Source organism: Zeus faber (assembly GCF_960531495.2).
Source record: "Zeus faber genome assembly, chromosome: 8".
In the NCBI taxonomy this organism is placed as follows: domain Eukaryota; kingdom Metazoa; phylum Chordata; class Actinopteri; order Zeiformes; family Zeidae; genus Zeus; species Zeus faber.
In genome coordinates, this window is record NC_137195.1 from 21,615,835 (window position 1) to 21,625,834 (window position 10,000).

A 10,000-nucleotide genomic window follows, 5' to 3' on the forward strand; every position below is an offset into this window, starting at 1 on the left:
CATACATTTTGTCATCACCTGAAACAAATATTATGTCTACTATGCAGTTAAGAGACATTTTGAGCTATTGGATGCTTTAAGATACTTGAAGAGACAACCTAGTCTTGCTTAATGTGAAAATTCTCTGGCAATTTATAGGAGAGGGGTCTGGATGTCGGAGCCCAGGCTAGCTGGCTGGCCTCCTGCTTTAATGAGACTGCCAAGGAGTTCTACGATAAGACCACGGAGGCCTCTCGCAGGTCGGCCCTTTGGGGACCCCTGGGCTCCTACCTGGAAGGCGTAGCGGAGGTCTTTGAGACGAGTGCCAGTCTCAGCTTGTCGGAGGAAAAGCTGCTCAATGAGGGGTTCGATTGGTTGCTGCCGGCCTGTCGCCAGTCGGAGCTCAGTGCGGCCCTGGGCTTCCTGCAGATTGTGCTCGCCCAGCTCAGGTACGCTACAGTTGATTTTAATATTTGCAAGAATTACTCAATGTCTGTGTCATTTGTTTTCAGCGAATAAGGTTACTAAACACGACCTAACCTTGTGTTAAAATCAGATTTGAGCACAATAAAACGTATCTCTTATGACCTTACCAGCAGCAGGGCAGGACTGTGCCTTGTGTAACCGCATAGACCCCAGTGCTGCATTAAGGCCTCTGCCGGTCCCGGGAGGCCCCGTGGCCCCCATGTCACCCTCAGCAGGTGCGAGCAGAGCCCTGAGTAGAGTTACACGCTCGGGGGACCCTCGCAGACCCCGCTGTCGCCATGGGGACGGTGGTGTGATTGTGGTTGGGTGGAGGGACCGAGTGGCCTGTGGAGCATTGGGACAGGTTCACCGGCGGGACACAGGTGTGTGTTACACAGGTGACCCCGGTCGAAGGTCAGAGAGCCGCGGCTGAAACAGGTGTCTGTTTATGTGAAGATGCAAGGTCGTACGAGAGGCGACAGGAGACAGAAAGCCGTCTCTTGTGAGAGCGTGCACGTCGAAGGTCACAGCATCTGAGTGGGAAATTCTGTGGCATTGTTCGATTTCAATTAGTCTGAAGCCGCTGCTGTAACAGGCACTCCGTGTCCTTGGTGACTCACTCCAGTTTTAAACTTAAGTCATATTATGTTGTGCCTCAATGAGCACTCAAGTGTTATTAGTCTACAAGTCATATATGCAGGCGGAAAATGTATTTATTTGGAAAACTGAGTGCATTGTTTCCAAATGATATTGGGACGTTCACGTTGTCCTAAAGAATTGGTCGGTCCCCCTTTGTTTACTACTGAGGGGACAAAAGTAACACCAAGAGTTTTTTTCAGTCAGTTTATGACAGAGAAAATACACTGATATAACCCTAACATAGTGCTGATATTGAGTAATGGCTCATTTATTTTTTGTTATGTATTTGTTATGTATGTAAGATCCTTTTAAGTTCTGTATATATTATGTTTGCAGTAAATGATCCCGTTCACGCACCATTAATCCAACATCACTTGTGAATGTGGTGGATTCATAGTCTTGCGCACCCTCATATACAGTTGATTAGCATATCTGGAGCACATGATGCATTAAGTACCAGGCTATTTTATTAAGGTATTTACTTTTTATTTATTGTATTTATTTATTTATTTTTACAATTGTTATGAATTAGCAAATAATGACAAAATTGAAGAATAGTTCATGCTCTGGAATGAGGCCTCGCTCTTGATTCATTTCGCTCTATGATTACTCCTTATTCTCTTGTTCTCTTACACCATCTACACACACACACACACACACACACACACACACACACACACACACACACACGCACGCACGCACACACACACAGCCCTACCTACATACCTGTCCCAAGTGAAGCAGTAACCTCAGTGTACTTCTCTCTTATTTCAGGTCCTGGCTCCCGTAACACAGTATCTTGTTAGCTCTTCTAATTCCCAAACTTCCCTCCCCACATCTCAGGGTTGGAGGGCACACATTTGCACATTAATGGCCAAGAACACAGAGAGGAGGAGAAATCCCAGAGGCTTTCTGTTACAGCCCGGACCACGCTGACCTATTTAACCAAAAAAAAAAAGAATACTAAGCTCTCTCTTTCCGATTCGTCCCACCAAATTAAACATAATTCTTCTGCCTGGCAATACTGGGTACCCCTCCATGATTAATGTGTTTCCTCTGACACAATTAATGGGTAATTATGTAGCCCGGCGAATTTAGCCAGAGCGTCATTACATCTATTAAGAGCCTCGCGGATTCTGCACACATTAAGAGAATTATCCTGCCAGCGGTTGAGGCGGAGGAGGCTCAGAACGCTCGCTCTGATGGCCATCGCCATGGTGCGGAGGCAAGCAGCCAGTCAGAGGCATAATGCCTCACTTCCATTTCTTCCCATGGCCCTCTGCTGTGGGGAGGCGGGGGTGTGTAAGATCTGGTGTCTGTTAGGGTGATTTTGGCACTGGAACACCGTGCTGGATGTGTTTTTGAGAAACAATTTGTCCCTGTTGCCTTGGCCTTGGCGGGCTGCGAGCCACCCTGAGAATCACGCCGGCCCCTGTGATCATCAAAGCCTCCTCCTAGATGACGAGGCTGTTCTCTTTCCACTCACTGAGGGGCGAGTAATTGCGCTATGGCTTTTGAATTGAATTGAAATGATCAGGTAGGAAAAGCCATCACAATTATCCCCAACAGTTGGGGTGTACGGACGACAGGGAGTACTGTTTTGTTTGCTGAAGGTGGGCAAGGTGCAAGTTGAGCTTCCTTTGGTGATTTAAGGGATGCTGTGTTGTGTATTTCCTGTGTGTTGATGGGTCTGTGGGAATGGTTAAATGGGGTTTCAAAGAGTGTGTGTGTGTGTGTGTGTGTGTGTGTGTGTGTGTGTGTGTGTGTGTGTGTGTGTGTGTGTGTGTGTGTGTGTGTGTGTGTGTGTGTGTGTGAAAGTAGCTGCAGTGAGGGGATTAAGTGGGGTCTCTGACGGTGTCTTGTACAATGAGGGTTGATGGGTGTGAAAGGCCCATTCCGCAGTAGTAACGAGGCTAATGAATTCAGACTCTAATCGATTGTCTCAGCTCTCTCTGGATTAGATGCAACCTTGCTGGAAGGGAAGGCACCGCAGAGGTGTGTGTGTGTGTGTGTGTGTGTGTGTGTGTGTGTGTGTGTGTGTGTGTGTGTGTGTGTGTGTGTGTGTGTGTGTGTGTGTGTGTGTGTGTGTGTGTGTGTGTGTGTGTGTGTGTGTGTGTGTGTGTGTGTACGCCCGCACGAGAGCAAGAGACAAGCCGACTGGGGTGTGCGGAGGCAGAGGAAAACGGGAAAGGGAGCTGCTAGCGCTCCACCCTGCACCCCGTTCTCTCTCTCTCTCTCTCTCTCTCTCTCTACCCCTTCCCCCACCCGCCCCTCCCATCCAGGCGAACGAGGGGGACAGGAGGATCATCTCCAGTCTAAATGAGATTACAGCTCCTTCAGCTGCTTATCTGGGCTAATGCCAGGCACTGTGGGGCTGCTGTAGCGGCTGGGGCTGGGCGCGGGATGAGCCAACAGAAGCTGAAGTATGGTCTGTGTACAGGGGGATCAGCGTTAGCCTCCTCTCCCTGCCTATCATACCCCCCTCCCCCTTCCCCCGCTCCACCTACACCTCTCTCTGCACTGCACCGCCGCACCCGCTAATCCCCCAGGAGACAAGAGAGGGAAAACACAAGGAGAAGCAAAGAACAGGGCGTGGGGGAGGGGGTGTTGGATTTAAGAAACTAAAAAGTGGAGGGCGGAGTGCGGCGCACACGAGAGTCGCTCCACGTCTGCCTTTGTGCCGAATAAATGGAGCCGCTTCGTCTGTCTGTGTTTCTGCTTCTCCGTCTGTGTGTCCGCCTCCCAGACGGGTCCAGCAGCGCTGCGTCCAGCCTGCCCTCGCCTCGACCTGGGCCCCTGCCAGCGCCACTGTGGTGAAGGAGCGCCACCTAGCGGTCGCAGCGGCACTCTGGGCCCACTTCTTCCCTTTCCTCCGCAGCCTCCGTCTCTCCCAGACGCCCCCTCCACAGCTGGCGGACGCTGCTGCAGGTCAGTCCTACACAGTGGGAGAGAAGGAAGAGGCGGGGGGAGGATGGAGAGATGGGGAGATGTCGGACAGATGAGGTGAAAAGAAAGGAGAATTGGAGAGTAGTGAAGGAGGGAAGAACTAAATGGAAGGAAGGGTGCTTTAGTGTGGGATGTCAGAGTAAGCAAAGTGGAGAAAACACAATAGGACGGGCTTGGCAGGAGGGGAAAACGGAGGGAGGGATTGTTGGTGAAGCTGGTGGGAGCAGGCAAAGATTAGGGCTTGAAAGAGTAAAAGCACTTGAAGGAAAGGTAGAATGCTGGTAGAGGACAGGATGTAAGCCACCTCGTAACTCACCCCGGGAATCTAAACGTCTTGGCACTCTGCTCATTCAGCCAATGATCCGCTCATTTAATCTTCTCCAGGCTTTACCCTGTTGGCCTTTGATCTGCCGAGCTCTGCCCCCCAGGACCTCCAGCCCAGCCCGGTGCAGTCCATAATGCAATGTTTTGGCTGGGATGACATGCTCCACCCACTGCTGGTGACTCGCTACCTCCCTCACCTCCTGCAGAACCGGTAAACACAGCCGCCACAGGGATGCGGCCTCACCGGGAACTTTTTTTAACCTTCTCCTGAAGTTTCAGCCAAAGTGTTGATAATCCTAGAGCTACCTTGCCAAAAACTTCTAGTAGCAGGGTTGGACACATGCTGTGGGAGTTTGGCCATGCCCGGGCTCAGCCTATGTTGTACATTCCATCCTCCCCAGCGAGCTGGTGTCCTCATTGGGTGATGTTTCTGGGGTCGGTGGGTCCGGTTCGGGCCAAGCACTGTCTGTGAGGACCTGGTTCCGCTGCGTTCTGCAGCAGCACCTTCACAAGAGCCCCGACGGCTCCGACAGCAGAGCAGGTGACATACATCAGCCATATTGACTTCTGTTTAATTGTTCTCCAAGCAATCTGACAGAATTTAATCATTTACCCAGTCAAAGATGTACCAGCGCTGTCGCCATGTTGAGACCAAACATAAATTGGCCAACATGCTATTGCGTCGGATAGGATATAAGGCAGACGTTGACAGTGTGTGTACAGTTATTTAAAGGACCTTACGAGGACCATACTAATTTGGATATTGCGATACTTGAACGAAACCCACCTCAAAATTATTATTAATGTTGCCGTATTTTGTATATCTTAAAGCACTTGCTTTTCAGCCTTCACAAATTGAAATAATAAATACAAAATACGGCAAAAAAATATGTGTTACTGTTAGTGCCCTACTGGTATATCGGTTTGGCCGAAATAGCTGTCATTATTTGACTTTTTTGACCACATCGGGATTGGCAGTTGTGCAGCCGATGGGTCCTGATTTTTAAACAAGTATTTAGTGTTTCTTTTTTATTTGTTTGTTTATAAGTAAAATGTTCTCAAATATAGAAACTTATAATCGATTATATAAATAAAATATAACTTTTTCTGATTTTCACTGATTTGAAAATGTTGCACTTTTGACAAAATATCGGTCAAAACATCGGTTATCGGTGGGCTAGGACTCTCCAAAATCGGGATCGGCATCCGACTCAAAAATATGGAATCGGTCAAGCTCTAGTTGCTGTAGTCGTCAGTGGGGACCAGGAGATCATTTGAAGTTATACAGAAATGGATACAGTATTAACCATCTGAAGGTGATGATGGTGATGGTGGTGATGGTCTGGTTGAATCTTTTCTCATTGTAATGAGGGTCTGTGCCTGTGGTCTCAGGCCTCCTGGAGGAGCAGCTCAGTGAGCTGACCAGGCTGGTGCTCAGGCTTCATGAGGTGGACGACCTGCTGCACAGAGCGGGGTTGCAGCCTCCGGCAGCCAAACCAGAGCCCAACGCGGCCCTGGAGCTCTTCATCAAGGTGCGAGTCAGTACGGTTGACGGTATCTGCACCGTAACCTGATCAAACCTTTGTACACTGTTGTCCTGAATCATAAAATATTCCACATACAGTATTAATTCCAGATTTTGCCGTCACTTACACTGAAAAGTTACGTACAGAACTTACTTGTTAGTGCTGGACTCCAATGATGCATTCCTTCCTCCTTTGATGTCCATGTTATGTTTACATGTTAATACATTAAAGTTCTCTTGCACAGTTCTGGATTTCCGGCACACGCACACTTTTTGGATCTTTTAGTCATATAATATTTCCGCCGGGAACTTAGTTGTGATAAATCAGCATTAACACTTGAAGCTAAAGGCAATCATATTCAGCCATACATTGGATGTTTCACAATTCCCAATTGCATGTGAGCATCGTCTAGAAAAAGCCGTGAGATTCCAACGTACCCGCTCACTGAAATGTGAGCTCGGGGTTTAATTTCCCTGCTTTTTAAGTGATGCCGGGTCATAGTTTCCTCCAAAGTGGAAACTCTGCCAACCGACTCATTAGCGCTCGCACGCTTTATGCTCAGGTAATTGAAAGACAGATGGAGGCGATTGATTGTCTCCTGCACGTGCAGCTATTCATCTTTATATTCAGTATCCACGGGGCTGTTAGCGACTCCTCCATTAGGAAGAAGAGAGGAGGCCTATCAGGTATTTAACATCACTGAAAGTTCCACTACACGTCCACTTAGGAATCTCCGCTCTGTTTTTCGGTGATGTTGACAAGGCCCGTAATGTTGTCTGCATCTAGAACCCCGATTTCTCAGACGTGATCATTAGACTATTAGTAGGTGTTCTCATCATTATTTATTTGTGTGTGTGTGTGTGTGTGTGTGTGTGTGTGTGTGTGTGTGTGTGTGTGTGTGTGTGTGTGTGTGTGTGTGTGTGTGTGTGTGTGTGTGTGTGTGTGTGTGTGTGTGTGTGTGTGTGTGTGTGAGAGATTATTTTCAACCCACTCTATGATTCCCACCCCCCCTCCACTCTTTAGGCTGTGGGCAGTGTGTACGGCGGACTGCAAGTTTTGTCCGAGCGCTCGGCCATGGTGACCCGGGCCCTGGACTACATGGGAGACATCCTGAAGTACATCAAGCCCTACCTCGTCAACAGGAGCCAGGAGGGGATGCAGCTCGCCTACTGGGCCGTGGGTGCGTACAGATCCTGTTCCCACTGAGCTGACGGGATGGTTAACCGGCGCTCAGGTACCGGTTTGAGGAACTTAAAAGATAAATCAATCAAAACAGGGGACATTCATGATATTTTACCAGAAACAGAAATGTTTGTCTTTATGTAGCCAACCATTTCAGTTTTTTTTTCTCCACGCTCTCAAAAGTCCCAAAGGCCTTCTTCATTCAAGTGTCGAGAAAGCTAAACACGTGTCATTTATTTTTAACCTATAAATATACTATGCTATACTACTATTCGACTATACTATACTATTTTTAACCTATAACTATACTATACAATTTACTATACGACTATACTATACTATTTTTAGCCTATAACTATAGCTTTATCGCATCAACTGTATTATACGTATTAACGACTTCATACAAAAATACAGAAATAAAAACAAAAATAATAATGCATGTTTGCATATTTCACGAGTGTAAAAAAAATACTGGTAGTAATTTATTTTCTTTTTTTTGTGAATAATTGTCATGGTGTACTGGCGCTGTCCCACCTCTCCCACCGGCTCCCAGGCTGCGTGGTGAAGCACTGGAGCCCCCTGCTGGCTACTTCCAAGGCCCAGCAGCTGCTGTTCCGCATCGTCGATGGGCTGCTGCTCCCCCACAACCTCACTCAGCAGGACAAGGCGCTCAGGCACAGCTTGCCCCTCTATCTGCAGGTTGGTTTCCGCACATTAATGTGGGGGGAAAAAAAAACAAATGTCTGATTTCCTTCAAGAGAAATGCTCACTTTTTCTGAATCTGTCCACAACTCAAAAGTTCCCGTCCATCGTTTTCTTTTTCGGAACCGACCCGGCGCACCAGGGCCTGGCCGTGGCTTCCAGTGCGTCTCAGTCCCATGGCGTCTACCTGAAGAAGCAGCTCTGCTCCGTCATCGCCCGCTACCTGGACCAATTCCTCCCGGCGGCGCCCTCCACCGCCGCCATCGCCAACCACCCGGTGCTGCTGGCCGCCTGCGAGGCCAACCCCAGCCCCCGGGGGGCAGCGCTAAGGAGGAGCATCCTGCAAGTGCTCTGGTACGGCGCCGGTGCAGGGATGTGTCTTGTCTTTCTGGATTGTTATTCTACTTGGTTCCATTTATTGTGGTGATCTATCACCTTTCTTGTGTTCGGCAATAACGCGGCACTACTTTGAGTCTGAAGATTGAAGTGAGGTGTGGCAGCGTTTTCAGCGGCAAACCTCATGTGATATTTAAAGGCCCTCGATGGCCCAAGTTATCTTGGTTGATTGGTTTTAATCTGAACAAGCCGCCCTCAGTTTCAAGAGTTTATCTAAGCGAAACGGAAGCATTGGCAGGGGCGCTTTAGACATCCAATATCTGCAGCTGTCCTTCAGGGAGACGTGTGCCGAATGTTATTTCTTTTTTTGTGTGTTTTTTATGTTTTTCGCCAAAGTGAGATATTGCCTTGAAGTGAATGTGAAAGTTAACTTCAATTGGACTTGAAAACCACTTGAAATATATCTAAACTCTCCCCCTGTCCTTTTAATTTTTCATTTATTCTAATTTTTTTCCCAGTGACGCGTTCCTGCAGTTCAAAGGACACGCTCCGCCCCCCCGCCTGGCGTCAACGCTGACCTTCCTATTGGAGCTTCTGAGGCGGAACGGCGACGCCGACCCCGCCCTGCTCACAGTCCCCCTCCCCTCGCTGCTGCGTTGCTTGATGCTCGTCAATGAGCCGCAGGGTGAGAGAGAGAGAGAGAGAGAGACACACACACACACACACACACACACACAGGCAGAACAATGTCTGTGGAACCCGCTCTTTAATCAACTCCTTTTGATATTTATTACCACACAGATGGAGATTCTGGTAACACATACGGGTCTGATACCAGGTTAAAACACAGCGCACCCACACTTATTTAAAAATAATTAACAAATTATCTCTTAAAATAAAATTAATAAAAAATCTATTTGCACTTCACTACATCAGTGTCCTGTAGCCTCTCTGTTCCCTGCTCCCTGCTTTTAGGACATTTATTCACTTTGATCCATGTATCGTTATTTATTGTCATTGTATTCATTTCATACCCTTCACATTAGATGTATTATTATTGTATTTCAGACTAACTATTCAGGGTGTTTGCAGGTGCCAAAAAGTACGAAAATGTCTTCAATTCAGTTTTTACAAATATAAGGCCTTAAAAAACATTATAGTCTCACATTTTAATGTATGAGATCTTCATTTCAGCATAGACATTTAGTTTCATTTTATTCATCTGTATAGTTCATTTTTGTCAAAATCAGTGAAGTTCTTCTGCATCAGGGTCAACATTTATGATGTCAAAAAACCTTAAAACTACCATTGAACCTAATACTTGAGGCCTTTGTCCAAAAAACAATGCTAAATGTAGTTAAATGGGGCTTACAGAGGTCTTATGCTGTGTTAAATGTCCATCTCTGATGCCTGTGTGTTGATAGCATGACAGGTATTGACCCCGCGACCTTATCGCACAGGTAAACGCCCAAAAAAGAAGCCTGTTGGATGTTTCTAATGGAAATAAAGTGTCAGTATGTACCACCGACCCCAAAGTAGAGGTTCAAGTCTGGACTGCAGTGAAAGAATTTACATTACATTTAGCAGACGCTTTTAGAACAGACCGCGACACCAGTTAAGACCCTAAATCTGCACAAACAGTGATGGAGTGTTTATTTTGTGCATCCCTAGTGTGAATATGCTTATCAATACCTCAAACAACTTGTGGTAAATACTGTATCTATATAGTGTTCATTTCAACATGTCTGTGCATTTGTTTCCCATTAATTAGTATGGTAGTATGAATATGGCGTGGAACATTCTTAGTTTTCAAAAAATGCAAATGACTTTTCCCCAACCCATTTCAACACTATAATCACTGTAATCCCAATGGTTAGCAGATGCAAGAGTCCCATTACGAT

At 47.0% G+C, this 10,000-nt stretch overlaps 1 protein-coding gene across 1 annotated transcript in view; it reads left to right on the forward strand.

Annotated features, from left to right (window-relative positions):
* mms22l (MMS22-like, DNA repair protein) overlaps positions 1–10,000 on the forward strand; it is a 29,890-nt gene that overhangs the window by 18,471 nt on the left and 1,419 nt on the right. The window contains exons 15-23 of the mRNA XM_080004953.1: positions 139–428; positions 3,830–4,011; positions 4,414–4,564; positions 4,755–4,894; positions 5,746–5,885; positions 6,903–7,059; positions 7,615–7,760; positions 7,906–8,117; positions 8,618–8,784. Coding sequence (XP_079861079.1) covers positions 139–428; positions 3,830–4,011; positions 4,414–4,564; positions 4,755–4,894; positions 5,746–5,885; positions 6,903–7,059; positions 7,615–7,760; positions 7,906–8,117; positions 8,618–8,784 — 1,585 coding nt within the window. The remainder of the gene's footprint in view (positions 1–138; positions 429–3,829; positions 4,012–4,413; positions 4,565–4,754; positions 4,895–5,745; positions 5,886–6,902; positions 7,060–7,614; positions 7,761–7,905; positions 8,118–8,617; positions 8,785–10,000) is intronic.